At 48.4% G+C, this 17029-nt stretch overlaps 1 protein-coding gene across 2 annotated transcripts in view; it reads left to right on the forward strand.

Annotated features, from left to right (window-relative positions):
- Positions 1-2379: 2379 nt before the first annotated feature.
- polr3a (polymerase (RNA) III (DNA directed) polypeptide A) overlaps positions 2380-17029 on the forward strand; it is a 71050-nt gene continuing 56400 nt past the window's right edge. For both annotated transcript variants that reach the window (XM_085970570.1, XM_085970571.1), the window contains exons 1-4: positions 2380-2533; positions 11256-11391; positions 12079-12216; positions 16288-16459. In XM_085970570.1, the coding sequence (XP_085826696.1) occupies positions 2490-2533; positions 11256-11391; positions 12079-12216; positions 16288-16459 (490 nt within the window). In that variant the 5' untranslated portion in view covers positions 2380-2489. The remainder of the gene's footprint in view (positions 2534-11255; positions 11392-12078; positions 12217-16287; positions 16460-17029) is intronic.

Genomic DNA, 17029 nt, shown 5'->3' on the forward strand with positions numbered 1-17029 from the left:
GCTGGCCTCCTGCCCCGATACTGCCGACTACAATTTGAAATGGCAGAGACCAAGGTCACCCGCCCAAAGCCAGCGAGAACCTGGTTTAAATATGCAGATCGGGTCCAGATGACATCATCTACAATCTTGACCCCCCCAGGCCTGTTTGGAGAAGCTGGCTTGGCTTCCCCACCAGGCCGAAGAGGCACAGAAAGGTCCGTTCCCTTCTTTTCTTTGTGTCCTTGTGGGCCAAGGAGGAGCAGGAAAAAGGTCCTCTTCTTTGGCCCTCCATTGCTCACAATACTCCTGCCCTTTTCGATCTGCTCAGCAGCAACCTCGTTTCTCCCTTTGCTGCTTTTGTCAGGGCCAAGTCACTCGTGGTCTCCCAACCTCTGCCATTCCCCTGTTACCCTTCCCACCTCTGTTTGAGGATCACAGAAAACACATGACACCCACCATTGATCCCCTCACTTCCCAACTCCTGGACAAACAACCTTTTATATTTATATATTCTCAGGATGTGGACAACACTGGGAAGATACTTAATCCCCACCCCTACATGGTGGTGGTGGGCCACTTTCTTGAATTGCTTCAGTTCTTGTGGTGATAGTGTTTGACATGAATCTTGTCATTCATGTGGAAATGACTTATGAAGTAATACTGGGCGGCCTGCTGGTGGCGCTGTCCAGGGAGAGTATAAATACTCGGGCATGGGCCCAGCTTGCTCAGGACATTCTTTAACAGGAACTAGTGAAGGACACAACTAGATCTGCATGTTGAAAAACAGTTGATTAAAGCCTTGTTTAATACTCAGACCAAGTGCCTAGTAGTTTTCTTATGTCAGTGTTTCATAGTGGTCTTTAACAACTGAATGGCTTGCTCGGCCACTTCAAGCTCTGACCTCCTGTCTTGTCTGCATTCCTCACTTGCTGGATGGATAAGCTTCCAGCCATCTTTCCTCTGGAGCTTATTCCTAAACCTCTTCATTTTGCTACTGCCCTCCCACCCTTTAAAAGCCTCCCCAAGACCATGCTTTGATCATATGACCTAATTCTTCTACTGCAACTCAGTCTATTCTCTGTTGTGTAAAGCGCTGTACACATGCAAGTTGTTGTTGGGAAGGCCAGGTTTAGGGCTGATCTCAGGGAGTGTTGCTTCACACAGGAGGTGATCACAGTTGGAACAAGTTGCCACAAAGGGGTTGAGGCCAGGATGCTGGATTTACTTAATAAATAGTTTGATGCTGTGATGAGATGACAGGGTTGGTATTTTGAGGTTGAATGGCTTTTTTTTCCATCTAAGCCTATCTTGTGATGTTTATATTTTTGGGTGCATGTAGACCTCCCCTCAGATTTGTCTTGAAAATCTCACACCTTGGAATTGCACAGCAGTGACAGATCTGATCAAAAAAAAGGTTTAATGTTCAAAGCAAAAAGGAGAGCCTATCAGCACTAACATTCATAAAATCATAACAGCGCAGGAGGCCATTCAGCCCATCGTGCCTTTGTGAGAGCTATCCAATTAATCCCAACCCACTGTCCTTTCCCCATAGCCCTGCAAATTTATCTTAGAATCACAGAATGGTGACAGCACAGAAGGAGGCCATTCGGCCCATCGAGCCCGTGCCAACTGTGACATAGAAACATAGAAGATAGGAGCAGGAGTAGGCCATTCGGCCCCTCGAGCCTGCTCTGCCATTCAATGGCTGATCATCCAAATTCAGTACCCTGTCCCTGCTTTCTCCCCATACCCCTTGATCCCTTTAGCCTTAAGAAATATATCTAACTCCTTCTTGAATATATTTAATGAATTGGCCTCAACTGCCTTCTGTGGTAGAGAATTCCACAGGTTCACCACTCTCTGGGTGAAGAAATTCCTCCTCATCTCTGTCCTAAATGGCTTACCCGTATCCTTAGACTGTGATCCCTGGTTCTGGACTCCCCGGCCAGCGGGAACATCCTTCCTGCGTCTAGTTTGTCTAGTCCTGTTAGAATTTTATAAGTTTCAATGAGATCCCCTCTCATTCTTCTAAACTCCAGCGAGTATAAGCCCAAAACTGAATTTAAGTTCAGCAGCTGCCAATGGTGGGATTTGAACCCACGTCTCTGGATCATTAGTCCAGTGACATTCCCACTACGCTACCATTCCCTTAGTGACCACCTTTTGTATGAAGAAACACTCCCTGAGATCAGCCCTAAATTCCCAACAACTTGTACAGTGCTTTAAATAGCAGAGAATTTATCCTTATCTGTAGATATCTAATTCCCTTTGGACAGGCACTAGTGAATGTGCTTCCACCGCCCTTGCAAGCAGTGGTTTCCAGCTCATTGCAATCATTTGACGCTGCTCGTTAGGCCGGGTGCCTGTGGGTGGCGCTGTCGCGGGAGGGAGGGAGGAAGGACGGCGGCGGTGCGCAGGCGCGGGCCGCAGTGAGAAGCCGGGGCTGGAGCCGGAGCTGAAGCTGAAGGGCGAGAGGCAGCCGGGCAGCTGCCATCATCACCACCACCACCATGGTGAAGGAGCAGTTCAGGGAGACGGATGTGGCCAAGAAAATGTGAGGAGGGGCGTGTTCAGTGCCGGCAGTAGTGAGGCACATGGGTGGCGGGGCTCAGAGGGCAGCATGTGGGCCAAGGGGAGCGTTTGGATAGTGAGGAGGCTGGGGGAGGGGATAGTGAAGGGGGGCGGGCTGTGGAGAGTGGAGGAGAGTGAGGGGGGGCTGAGGAGATTGAGAGGGGGGGGGCTGAGGAGATTGAGAGGGGGGGGCTGAGGAGATTGAGAGGGGGGGGCTGAGGAGATTGAGAGGGGGGGGCTGAGGAGATTGAGAGGGGGGGGCTGAGGAGATTGAGAGGGGGGGGCTGAGGAGAGTGAGAGAGGGGGGCTGAGGAGAGAGAGAGGGGGGCTGAGGAGAGAGTGAGGGGGGCTGCGGAGAGTGAGGGGGGGCTGCGGAGAGTGGGGGGGGCTGAGGAGAGTGGGGGGGGCTGAGGAGAGTGAGGGGGGCTGAGGAGAGTGGGGGGGGCTGAGGAGAGTGAGGGGGGGCTGAGGAGAGTGAGGGGGTGCTGCGGAGAGTGGGGGGGCTGCGGAGACTGAGTGGGGGCTGAGGAGAGTGAGAGGGGGGCTGAGGAGAGTGAGAGGGGGGCTGAGGAGAGTGAGAGGGGGGCTGAGGAGAGTGAGGGGGGGCTGCGGAGAGTGGGGGGGCTGCGGAGAGTGAGGGGGGGCTGAGGAGAGTGAGGGGGGCTGAGGAGAGTGAGGGGGTGCTGCGGAGAGTGGGGGGGCTGAGGAGAGTGAGTGGGGGGCTGAGGAGAGTGAGGGGGAGCTGCGGAGAGTGAGGGGGGCTGCGGAGAGTGAGGGGGGGCTGCGGAGAGTGAGGGGGGGGCTGCGGAGAGTGAGGGGGGGGCTGCGGAGAGTGAGGGGGGCTGAGGAGAGTGAGGGGGGCTGAGGAGAGTGAGGGGGGGCTGAGGAGAGTGGGGGGGCTGAGGAGAGTGGGGGGGCTGCGGAGAGTGAGGGGGGGCTGAGGAGAGTGAGGGGGGCTGAGGAGAGTGAGGGGGGCTGAAGAGAGTGGGGGGGCTGAGGAGAGTGAGGGGGTGCTGCGGAGAGTGGGGGTGCTGCGGAGACTGAGTGGGGGGCTGAGGAGAGTGGGGGGCTGAGGAGAGTGAGAGGGGGGCTGAGGAGAGTGAGAGGGGGGCTGAGGAGAGTGAGGGGGAGCTGCGGAGAGTGAGGGGGGCTGCGGAGAGTGAGGGGGGGCTGCGGAGAGTGAGGGGGTTGCTGCGGAGAGTGAGGGGGTTGCTGCGGAGAGTGAGGGGGGTGCTGCGGAGAGTGAGGGGGGCTGCGGAGAGTGAGGGGGGCTGCGGAGAGTGAGGGGGGGCTGCGGAGAGTGAGGGGGGGCTGCGGAGAGTGAGGGGGGGCTGCGGAGAGTGAGGGGGGGCTGCGGAGAGTGAGGGGGGGCTGCGGAGAGTGAGGGGGGCTGCGGAGAGTGAGGGGGGGCTGCGGAGAGTGAGAGGGGGGGCTGAGGAGAGTGGAGGGGGGGCTGAGGAGAGTGGAGGGGGGCTGAGGAGAGTGGAGGGGGGGCTGAGAAGAGTGGAGGGGGGCTGAGGAGAGTGAAGGGGGGGCTGGGGGAGGGGCTGGGGGGGAGTGGGTGGGGGGGAGGGGCTGGGCTGAGGGGGAGGGGGTGGGGGGGAGGGGGAGTGGTTGGGGGGGAGTGGTTGGGGGGGAGTGAAGGGGGGGCTGGGGGGGAGTGGTGGGGGGGCTGGGGGAGAGTGAAGGGGGGCTGGGGGGGAGTGAAGGGGGGGCTGAGGAGAGTGTGGGGGCTGGGGGAGAGTGAAGGGGGAGGCTGGGGGGAGTGAAGGGGGTGCTGGGGGGGAGTGAAGGGGGTGCTGGGGGAGAGTGTAGGTGGGGGCTGGGGGGGAGTGAAGGGGGGGCTGGGGGAGAGGTGTTGGGGAGGCTGGGATAGAGAGCGGGGGGAAGCTGGTGGGGGAGGGGGGAGCTAAGGGTAGGGAGTGCGGTAGGGTGGCGGGGGAAAAGAGCTGGGATAGGGAAAGCGGGGGGGGGCGGAGAGCTGGGGTAGGGGATTGAGAAGAGGGACTGGGGAGGGAGACTGGGGGTACGGGGAAGGGAGACTGGGGGTACGGGGAAGGGAGACTGGGGGTACGGGGGAGGGAGACTGGGGGTACGGGGAAGGGAGACTGGGGGTACGGGGAAGGGAGACTGGGGGTACGGGGAAGGGAGACTGGGGGTACGGGGAAGGGAGACTGGGGGTACGGGGAAGGGAGAGTGGGGGCTGAGATTGTAGTTTTTATATAGGAGTGGGAGGTGCTGGAATAGGGAGCTTTGGGGTTAAGTGTGGGCTAAAGTTGGGATGCCAGGGAGTTTAGGATATGATCGTGAGTTAGTGTACGTATGGGATAATGCAGAGATTGGGTTGGTGGAAACATCATATGGATTTCTGAGACAGCAGGTCTCTAAAGTGTTCATTTGGACTTGCTCATTTAAAAAATCTCATTCTGGAAAGTAAACATTGTTCCATGTGTTTGTCCCCTCCTGTCTTGAAGGTACTGCATTGAGCTGGTGCTTGTGCCCGAGTGTTGGCGAAATGTCTCCCAGCCTCACTAACTCGCCCTCCTGTCGGCAACACTAAGTGCTGTGATATTTTGTCTGATGGCAAGGATGCTGGTTTTGGCTGTTTGAGTCCTGTAGGCCTGAAGGATCTGTCCTCAGTGTTTCCTCATCGTTGGAATAAGGGACAGGCACTACTTTTTTTAAATTCGCTTATGGGATGTGGGCGTCGTTGGCAAGGCCAGCATTTATTGCCCATCCCTAGTTGCCCTCGAGAAGGAGGTGGTGAGCCGCCTTCTTGAACCGCTGCAGTCCGTGTGGTGGAGGTACTCCCACAGTGCTGTGAGGGAAGGAATTCCAGGATTTTGACCCAGCAATGATGAAGGATCGATGATATACTTCTAAGTCAGGATGGTATGTGACTTGGAGGGGAACTTGGAGGGGGTGGTGTTCCCATGCATCTGCTGCCCTTGTCCTTCTAGGTGGAAGAGGTTGTGGGTTTGGGAGGTGCTGCCGAAGAAGCCTTGGCGAATCGCTGCAGTGCATCTTGTAGATGGTACACACTGCAGCCACGGTGCGCCGGTGGTGGAGGGAGTGAATGTTTAAGGTGGTGGATGGGGTGCCAATCAAGCGGGCTGCTTTGTCCTGGATGGTGTCGAGCTTCTTGAGTGTTGGAGCTGCACTCGTCCAGGCAAGTGGAGCGTATTCCATCACACTCCTTACTTGTGCCTTGTAGATGGTGGAAAGGCTTTGGGGAGTCAGGAGGTGAGACACTCGCCGCAGAATACCCAGCCTCTGACCTGCTCTTGTTGCCACAGTATTTATGTGGCTGGTCCAGTTAAGTTTCTGATCAATGGTGACCCCTAGGATGTTGATGGTGGGGGATTCGGCGATGGTAATGCCATTGAATGTCAAGGGGGCGGTGGTTAGACTCTCACTTGTTGGAGATAGTCATTGGGCCTGCAGAATTCAAGCAAGAACCCCCGATGTCCTTACTCGCATTAGAAACTTCATTGCTTGCACAGTGCCTCCAGGAAGATGAGTCATTGGCATTTAGGAGGCCTTCGTTCAGGATTGAGTTAGGTCTACTGAGCTCTTGCAACTCTGGGGCTACCATATCTCTGCCCTGCCAGGTACTGCATGGGACTAATTTGATGGGGATTGTTCCCACTGTACCTTGCCTGTTCACATGATTCAGTGTGAGCTAACCTGCATCGTTCATGCTGTTTCCTCATATAAATTCACAAAAGAAACCACCCTTGTAATAACCTGTTTTTGTAAGGAAATCATAGGTGGGTGTTTGGGGGGGTGGGTGGGGGGCGGTAATTGTGTTAAATAATACGTTGGGATATTTTAAAACTTGATTGAGAAAAATCATGTCGGATGACTTCAACTGGACAAGTTTTCCAAAACTTCTGGAGCTAAAACTGTACCAACTGATTATTTAATCAGAAAGGTTATCAGTGGCATTATTGGTGCTTCTGTTTACAGTTTGCCAAGTTCATATGAGGAGAGGTTGAGTAGATTGAGACTCTACTCATTGGAGTTCAGAAGAATGAGAGGCGATCTTATTGAAACATATAAGATTGTGAAGGGGCTTGATCGGGTGGATGCGGTGAGGATGTTCCCAATGATGGGTGAAACTAGAACTAGGGGGCATAATCTTAAAATAAGGGGCTGCTCTTTCAAAACTGAGATGAGGAGAAACCTCTTCACTCAGAGGGTGGTAGGTTTGTGGAATTTGCTGCCCCAGAAAGCTGTGGAAGCTACATCATTAAATAAATTTAAAACAGAAATAGATAGTTTCCTAGAAGTAAAGGGAATTAAGGGTTATGGGGAGCGGGCAGGAAATTGGACATGAGTCTAGGTTCGGAATGGTCATGGCCCTGTGGGTAGTGGAGTGGGCCCAGGGGCCGTGTAGCCTGGTTCTGCTCCTACTGTGTTCTAATTCTGTGTTAGATTTCAGGAGATGGTTTTATTCCTGTTCCTGGCTGGGGTGGAGATCGCCTTTACAGAAGGTAAGTACTGTAGAAAATATAGGGACAGAGTGATCTCCTGGAAGAATTTCGATCGCCTAGTTGGGTCGGAGAGGAATTTCCCAGATTTTTTTCTCCCAAATTGGCCATTGGGTCTTTATCTGGTTTTTCGCCTCTCCCGGGAGATCACATGGGTTCGGGTGGATGCAGAGTGATAGAAGATTTGAGGTTAGGATCAGATCAGCCATGATCTTATTGAATGGTGGAGCAGGCTCGAGGGGCCGATTGGCCTACTCCTGCTCCTATTTCTTATGTTCTTAAAATGAACATCAATGTAATTAGACAAACACTATCTGGAAAATTTGCTGCTCATAAAAATGATTTTTTTTTGTTTGCGGGCACAACATATTTAAGTGATTGCGGGTATTGTGGATCAGTGCCTGTGCAGAAGGCTCCTCCTCTCTCTGACCACACTCCTTGTGATGTGCATTCATTTATATGGCCATAGTCGTGATGGCTGCATTTAGCAGCAATACAAGGTGTAAAACTAAGATGGTTGGTCACAGTTAAACAGCATGGGCAGTAATTGGCAAGTTGCTGATCCACGACCTTTATAGAAACATAGAAGATAGGAGCAGGAGTCGGCCATTCGGCCCCTCGAGCCTGCTCCGCCATTCAATGAGATCATGGCTGATCATCCAAATTCAGTACCCTGTCCCTGCTTTCTCCCCATATCCCTTGATCCCTTTAGCCTTAAGAAATATATCCAACTCCTTCTTGAATATATTTAATGAATTGGCCTCAACTGCCTTCTGTGGTAGAGAATTCCACAGGTTCACCACTCTCTGGGTGAAGAAATTCCTCCTCATCTCAGTCCTTGCAGAGCCTGACTGTTGGAAAAAAAAGCCACGAGAAGAAAAAAACCTAACAAAACGGCTCCTGATTTCTGCCGGTGGATTGAGGTTTCCGAACATTCAACCTCCGGATAAACCAGTTTCCTGTATAAGCCCAATCGACCCACTCTCTCCTCATACGTCATTCTTGCCATCCCAGGTATCAGTCTGGTGAATCTTCTTTGCACTCCCTCCATGGCAAGAACATCCTTCCTCAGATAAGGCGAGCAAAACTGCACACAATACTCAAGGTGCGGTCTCACCAAGGCCTTGTACAACTGCAGCAAGACATCCTTGTTCCTGTACTCAAACCCTCTCGCTACGAAGGCCAACATACCATTTGTTTTCTTAACCGCCTGCTGCACCTGCATGCTTACCTTCAGCGACTGGTGCACAAGGACACCCAGGTCTCGTTGCACTTCCCCTTCTTCCAATCTATTGCCGTTCAGATAATCTGCCTTCCTGTTTTTGCCACCAAAGTGGATAACCTCGCATTTATCCACATTATACTGCATCTGCCATGCCTCTGCCCAATCACCCAACCTGTCCAAATCAAACATGCTTGTTTTGCCTTGCATGTACAGGTGATTGTTTTATTGAAAGCGTGTTCATCAAGCTGCTTATATTCAGGAATGCAGTGTGTGCACACTGGCTTGGACATGTTCACCGTGTCACTGGTTATAGCCTGATTGTCTAGTATTCATTCCAAACCAAGCTTTCCTTTGTGTGACAGTAGTTACAATGTACCTTTATGATTGTACAAGTGTTTTATTTACTTTTCATGATTGCAGTCTACCACAGGGTTGGTTTGTTTTCAATGTTTCATTGTCCAAAGTGTCGTCTTGGAGCCACTTTGAACCCAAACAGATCCTGTTTAGCTTCCGATCCATTCCCCCTCCTTCTCCCATCGAGGATAGTCATTTAAGAAAGTATGTAATGGGGAATGTGGCCCAGGGCTCGCGTCCATCAAGTTCTAGGTAATCTCATTATTTGGTGAGCTGGAAACTGTATGTGGGCACTCAGTTAACTTCAGCAAGTCAGGAATTAACTTATTTTTTAAAATAAAATGATGACAGTATTAACTTTGTGAGAAATCCTGAATTTCTGCCAAATTAAAAGTGCCCACGGATTTTATATTGGCGCAAAATGCCAGTTTAAAAATGACAACCATTAACTGTATTCTTTTAATAAAATTAAGCTTGTAAAAATTTGCAATGATGTTTATATTCTCGATACTTGAAATTGTCACTCTCTTACGAGACAGTGTGATTCAGCAGTGGACCATGGGCCGGTCTGAACCACTGAGTATCCCCTGCACTGTGCTCCTACATGCAGGAAGCCTCTTAAAAAATATGGACTAAAATATACCTCCAACAGCCACTAGACAAGATATAAATTAATCAGTGCAAAGCCGAAACAACCCGAACTAACAGCGAGTGAGAGTGAGAGACTCCCTTTTCCAGGCAGTCTCTGTGTCTCCACTTTGTTCCAATATCAATTCCGCAGTTAGAAACACAGGAGCAGGAGTCGGCCCTTCGGCCCTTCGAGCCTGCTCCGCCATTCAACATGATCACGGCTGATCCTCTATCTCAATACCATATTCCCGCTCACTCCCCATACCCCTTGATGCCTTTTGTGTCTAGAAATCTATCGATCTCCTTAAATATATTCAGTGACTTAGCCTCCACAGCATTCTGTGGTAGAGAATTCCACAGGTTCACCACCCTCTGAGTGAAGAAATTTCTCCTCATCTCAGTCTTAAATGTCCTACCCCGTATCCTGAGACTGTGACCCCTCGTTCTTGACCTCCCAGGGGAAACATCCTCCCTGCATCCAGCCTGTCTAGCCCCGTTAGAATTTTATACGTTTCAATGAAGTCCCCTCTCATTCTTCTAAACTCTAGTGAATACAGGCCTAGTCGACCCAATCTCTCCTCGTACGACAGTCCTGCCATCCCAGGATCAGTCTGGTGAACCTTCGCTGCACTCCCTCTATGGCAAGTATATCCTTTCTTAGGTAAGGAGACCAAAACTGCACACAGTACTCCAGCTGTGGTCTCACCAAGGCCCTGTATAACACTAGTAAGACATCCTTGCTCCTGTACTCAAATCCTCTTGCAATGAAGGCCAACATATCATTTGCCTTCCTAACTGCTTGCTGCACCTGCATGTTTGCTTTCAGTGACTGGTGTACAAGGACACCCAGGTCCCTTTGTACATCAGCATTTCCCAATCTATCACCATTTAAATAATACTCTGCCTTTCTGTTTTTCCTACCGAAGTGGATAACTTCACATTTATCTACGTTTTACTGCATCTGCCATGTATTTTCTCTCTCACTCAACTCGTCTAAATCGCCTTGAAGCCTCTTTGCATCCTCCTCACAACTCTCAATCTAGTTTTGCGTCGTCGGCAAACTTGGAAGTACAGGTAGACTATCCTTTATCCGAAAACCTTGGGACCAGCCGTGTTTCGGTTTTCGGAAAATTTCGGATTTCAGAAGGTATTTTATAAGACTGGGAAATTTGTCGGGGGTCGGCCGGGGGGTCGGGGGGTCGGCGGGCGGCTGATCAGATGTACCCTGACAGTCCTTTTAGTTTGTGTACATTTTTACCTTTCAGTGCAAGTGTTTACAGCTTCTTTCAATGATTGGGAAAATTAAAATATCACATTACAATAACTTAAGAAATGTATTAAAAGCCAACTCAGTTGGTAAGTTTCTTTTGAAGAATATTTTGGATTGGTGTGAAGCCTTTTACTATCATCTTTTGTTTGGGTTGCTAGTGGCTGTCTCCACTGTAAAGTATGGACCTCTGTAGCTCAGTCTGAAATATTTTCTTGTATTTATGTTGAACTGTTCTTGTGGATTCTGCTTTGGCTGAGCTTTTGGATTTTGTATGCCAAGAACCAAACATAGAGGACTGTCGAGAAAAAAAACATTGAAATTCCTGATTAAATATAGAAGTCTTTTATAAAATGCGATTCATATAATTGCACCCAACAATATTTTAGTCCTTCGGGTATCTAAAAATGTTCTCTGCCTGCAGAATTGCCACATTTGTGTTTCAATAAATTTTATCCATTTTTGACTGATGTAATGTGTGGCGATTTGAAACCGTACAGTCACAGAGATCAACAAATGTTAGGTACCCAATGCACAACATACTTGACGTGTCGAGTGCAGTTCTGGGGTTGTATATGATCTGTTGGCAACAGTGTTATGTGTAGAGAATTAAACCAGTATTTGTCTTCAGGATATAATAGACGGGTAGTAAATTTTAAATGGCTTATTATTCGGACTAATCTGTTAAGCGAAATACACATGACCGTAATGATCTTTGGTTTGCTCCCTCGTGTAGAAGCCACATCTGTTTTGGGATGAAGTCCGCAGAACAGATGCGGCAGCAGGCGCACATCCAGGTGGTCAGCAAGAACCTGTACAGCCAGGATAATAGCCACACTCCTTTGTCCCATGGTGTGCTGGACCATCGCATGGTAAGCTCAGAGTCCGTTCACACTAATATTGCGGTAAATCACAGCTTTTACCCGAGTAGGAAAAGCTAACTGTAAAACTTTAGGGGTTGCAGGGACTGTGCTTGATTTTCAAAGGAAAATAATGAAGTAACGTTGCTAATTAACACAGTTATAGTTTGTAGTAACAACAGAAAATGCTGGAAACACTCGGCAGGCCAGGCAGCATCCGTGGAGAGAGAAACAGAGTTAACGTTTCGGGTCTGGGACCCTTCGTCAGAACTGGAAAAAGCTGGAGATGTAACAGATATTAAGCAGGTGCAGAGACAAGGGGGGGAGGAAGGAATTGAAAGAACATCCTGTACTTTTGTAAGAGGCAGGAAAGATAAAATGTTGCAAATGGGAATGGCAAAAATCATATAGTTTGTAGTTCTCCTTTCTGAAGTTATATGGCTGCAGTGTAACTTTTTGAATTGTAAATTGTTGAGAGTGCGTCTTCTACCCATCGAGTCCCATTTCCCTCTATTGTCAAAGCACCAAACAATAAGGAGTTTACTGTGTGCCCAGAAAATAAAATATTGAAAGTGTTTTGGCACGTTTTCCTATTAAAGTGTTCCGGAAGCATGTTTGGTAGCTTGATCGTTCTGTCGATGAGCAGCTCCAGTAATTTGTTCTTCAAGTTAATCGCTCTTAACTCTTGTACCTCAATAGGGAACCAGTGAGAAAGATCGCCCGTGTGAAACATGTGGGAAGAATCTGGCTGACTGTATCGGGCACTATGGGTACATTGACTTGGAGCTGCCATGTTTCCATGTTGGATATTTTAAAGCAATTATTGGCATCTTACAGGTAGGGAGAAATAACATACAGCTGCTATGAGCGTACTGATTCTGCGAACAATGACCGTTATACAGTCCTTATTGGTGAGCTGTCTGTGGGATGCGTTGTGAGTTCTTGATTCAGTGTAGGTAAAATAGATATATATAACATATATAGATATTATATAATGTATTAGTGATTATACTAGATGGAAGATTTAATCTTTGTGTGTAAGCAAGCTGTTCCCAGCATTGCCTTAAATGTGTCAATTTTACTGTTGGGTTTTTAAACCCCCAGAAGGTTATGTTCAATAGGTCTTGAAAAACACCTCCACGAGCTTTGTCCCTATTGCTCGTGTACAGTCTATTAAATTGACTAGCATTGTAACTGTGTCAAATACTTTACAACAGTGACTACACTTCAAAAGTACTTCATTGGTTGTAAAGTGCTTTGAGGCGTCCTGAGGTCGTGACAGACGCTATAGAAATGCAAGCCTTTCTTCCTTTACCATATTTGATTTCTATCTTTAGAAATTCCCTGGAAGTGAAATGGCTTCAATTGTACAAATCTGGTACTGCAATACAATTAACTTTCTAGACTTCACTTTTGAGATGTTGTGCGGGCCCAGATGTTAAAGGGTTAGCTCTTGGGTCTCTTATCAGTAGAACACCCAATCTCTGGATGTGAGATCTTGCAGCCAAGGAATAATTTCAACGTGTAGCCACTCGGATCCCACTCTAGCAGCTTTCTTACTACGTGACCCACTACTTGAGAAGTCTGTTAGTGTTCTTATGTGGGAGGGCTTTGAGTTGAAATTTGAGGGTGGTAATGATCAGCTGCAACTCATAGGAAGAAAAGCAAAACAGGTTTAGGGTTATTGTATTGTACATGGCTGATCCATGCCAGATTTTGGTGTGATTGCTGTGGAGTTTTTTTTTTTAACTGTTCCACAGAAACGTATTAATAGTAAATCCAAACCTTGAACACTAATAATAGGAGCAATTTTCATTTATGTAGCACCTCTAATGTCGAAAAACAGCTCCGGACACTTCATAGAGGAGAAAAGGAGCTGGTGCTGAGCAATGTTCCCCCTCTTTTTTTTGTGCGCGGTCCCTTTAAATTTGCTGCGCGCTATCTTTTCCAGCGGCTACTGCTTGTGAGCGGCCTGCGCGGGACCTCACGGTCGATGCACGGCCACGCGCCCGCGCAGCTTAGGGGGAATGTTGGTGCTGCGTCCTTATCGGAAGGTTAGGAAAGATGGCTAAAAGCTTAGTTGAAAAGATGGATTTTAAGATGGGAAGGGAGGTGGAGAGCCAGGGCTTTAGCGAGAGAGTTGCAGAGAGTAGGACTTAGACAACCAAAGGCTCCAAAGGTGGAGTGGATAGAGGGATGCACAGGAGGCTAGTGGGTACAGGGGAGGAAGTAACGCTGGAAAATGTTGCAGAGGTAGCGTAGGATGAGGCCTTGGAGAAATTTGTAGAAGAGAATAAGGATTTTAAATTTGACCCATTGGGGGGTGGCGGTATGGGACAAGCAGGGCTTACTGTGGGACAGAATTTGTATGGTAGACTTTTTGACAACTTAGAGATTTTGGAGGGTGGTAGTTGGGAGCCCAGGATGGCGAGCACTGGCAAAGCCGATAATGACGATAAACAAGGCGCAAACTTTAAAAAAAACTCCTCAAATACACATGATGGGAACTTCTGTAGTATAAATTGGCTATATGTTTATGCATATTTACAACAGGGGACTAAATAGCATCGTATGTCAGAACATAGTTTGGGGCATAGTATTGGACTCAAATCCTGCCTAAACAACAGGCACTTGTGTTTAGCTGTGAAGGGCCAACAGTCCTGTGTTTCAGGCGTTCTGACACTAGTTTCCACTTGTCAGCATTAGAATATTTTTCCCCATTTATCAGGGTTTAAAATCTGTCTCAAAGGAAAGAGTTTGGAAAGTGGAAATGCCGTAGCGCAGTAGGGAGTTCTGTGAGGTATGGGTTGAGACTTTACGGATTGGGCCACCTGTGATGCAGTGACATAAACCAGCGTTGGGAGTGTTTGACGCGGTCACTGCGTGGAAAAAATTAGGCAGAGATTTTCAAAGTATTTACTGTTCGCATTGATGCACATATCTGTAGCAGCGCAGAAACAAAACTGTATGCCTTAATTGCAGGTGCCCTCATTATCACAGTGGTCATTTGTATGTACAGGAAACTCTCGTTTAAACGGCACCTAAATATCCGGAATTCTCTCTTAACCGGCAAAATTCATACTCCGAAAACAACACCTCAATAACCGGAAATGTTGCCGAGTCCGAGTCTCCCGCGGTTGCCGAGTCCGAGTCTCCCGTGGTGGCCGAGTTAGTCAGTGGGGGTAGTTCTCCAAACTGCCACTACTCGGCTTCTTGGCGCTGTCGGAAGTCGGAACATCTCAAAACCCCTGTAACAGGAGTCTGACTCTCCCGCGCTGCCGGGAGTCTCTTCCGATCTGAGCACCTCAATAACGGGTTTGACTCTTCCACGCTGCCGGTAGTCTCTTCCGATCCGAGTTATGGATTACCCTCAACTGGCAGTACTGTACTTAATCAAGCATCTTCCACCATCCATTTAACACAACATTTTATGAGTACCCAATTATACTGCACATTTCTTATTTTTTTTACTTTTGTTTGTTAAAAATAGCCTCAGTAGATATACCTCTCCGTTATCCGGAATTTTTAATCAACCGGCAACACGCCGGTCCCGTCGGTACTGGATACGAAAGAGTTTCCTGTACCGTAAAAGTTTCCCAGCAACCTTGAAGAACCAGCTGAGATTATGATTCGCAACTAATCAGCTGCAACATTGCTAAGAATCCCCCTCCCGCACACCAGTGTTCAGCTCTGTTCACCTAACAGTTTTGCAGTCTAAATTCCCGTTTCATTTCAAACAGCCTTGGAGCAGAGGGTATCTTCAGTAATGAACAGCGTTCCTCAGTTTCTACTTACCAGCATTAGGGCTATCACAGGACAAAAAAAAAAGTGGGGAAAATGCAATGACCGGTTGTGCCGGTACATTGAAGCTTCTAAAGGCAAGTCTTCGAACGGATTGAGCACATTTGGAAGGGAAAACACAACTGGTCACATTGTGTGCAGGAGTGAAACTGCAGTGATTCTGCCGGAAGACTGACTGTTGGCTGGGACCCACAAACCTGTTCATAACTATAGAGCAGCAGGGAGACACGGGACAACCATCCACCTTCACTCCCCAAAGCCAAAGCTCCTCAAAGAAGCGGATCCACCATCAGAAGCCGATGGGGGGGGGGGAAAAGGGCGATGGCAGGGTCAGGGGGAGAGGAGCTGCCAGCAGCCGCTGAAAGAGTGTATGGACGTGGCACCAGGTCAGGAAAGGATGACCCCCCTCTCACTGTTTGCGCGCGCTTTCCTTGATTCGGGAGGCTGGTGAGGTCCTACTCTAGCTGCAGCCGGGTTTTGTGACAAAAGCGTTTTTTGTAGAATGGGGAGTTCCTTACCCAGCACCCATAGCAGAGAAACCGCTCTATCCCTGAGATAGTCGTGCAAGCATTCAATCCCAGAGATAGAGCGGTTTCTCTGTTGCTATGGATGCTGGGTAAAGAGCTCCCCATTGCAGAATAGCCATTTCCTTTACAAAGCCCGCTGCCACCTCTCACTAACCTGCGTGCAGTGTTCCCTTTAAGCTGCGCAGCTGTCTGAAGCTCCCACGCAGCCGGCTCACCGGCTTTTAAATGCAAAAACCGCGCATGCGCGGATTCTTTGAGTGGGCCCTGCAGCCCAAAACAAAATTAGAGGGAACAGTGCCTGCGTGTCGAGTGTTTTAAGTTGTAAAAGAGTTTGGTGCATTGAAGGCTGTCGGGTAGTTTGCAATTTACGAGTGTCCATGATTTCAGAGTGCCTCTTGTGTATTTAACCATGCAAGTTATTTGGGGGTCTCGAAGTGTTTTTGAGAGTGTCGGTTTATACAGATTTCACTGTATCTTGGTTATCGTGCAAGCAGCTGTACAGAATGCAACAATTACTGCTATCGATTCTGGTTGTAACCTTTTCTAGTTACTCATGCCTTGCTGTGTTTTCTTTCCCCAGATGATCTGTAAAATATGTTCCCATATCATGCTGTCTCAAGAAGAAAGGAAGCTTTTTCTAGATACTTTGAAGAGGCCCGGCTTAACCTATCTTCAGAAGCGAGGCTTAAAAAAGAAAGTCTCTGACAAATGTAGGAAAAAGACAATCTGTCTATATTGCGGATCCTTCAATGGTAGGAGCCCGTTCTAAAAATTACTGCGGGTATTCAACTCATTATGGAAAAATATACAAGAAAAACATATAACTTTTTCAAGATAATGTATCTCACTCAGAAGTGGTACACACAAATGAGTGTTTCTGTATGTCAGAAGTGATTGCTTATTTAATGCATTTCCACTGCTGTAACTTGGGATATAGTTGGGTGGTGCTGTGCGATACACTCCACATTCCATTATTTACTTGTGAACTGTATTGGAATTCAACACCGATTGATAGAATTAAATAAACAATTCACTGATAAATTAATTTCAGCCCCGTTCTTAACCAAAAATTCCAAAGCACAAACTTTCTCCTAATCCTGCGTTGGTTGGATAGTCCACGTGAGGTTGAGGAACACTTTTGAGTACTGTAAGGGGAGCCTCAATACATGTAACCCATATTCTATCTGACTAGATGTTTGTATGCATTTTGAACACAAGTTCGCACTGAATGCTCTGGTACCTTGAGGCGTGTCCTAACTCGCACCAAGCCCCGTTCACCCATCACCCCCTGTGCTCGCTGACCTACATTGGCTCCCGGTTAA

Source organism: Somniosus microcephalus, chromosome 29, assembly GCF_052327205.1.
Source record: "Somniosus microcephalus isolate GS21.2 chromosome 29, FLI_Smic_1.0, whole genome shotgun sequence".
NCBI lineage: Eukaryota > Metazoa > Chordata > Chondrichthyes > Squaliformes > Somniosidae > Somniosus > Somniosus microcephalus.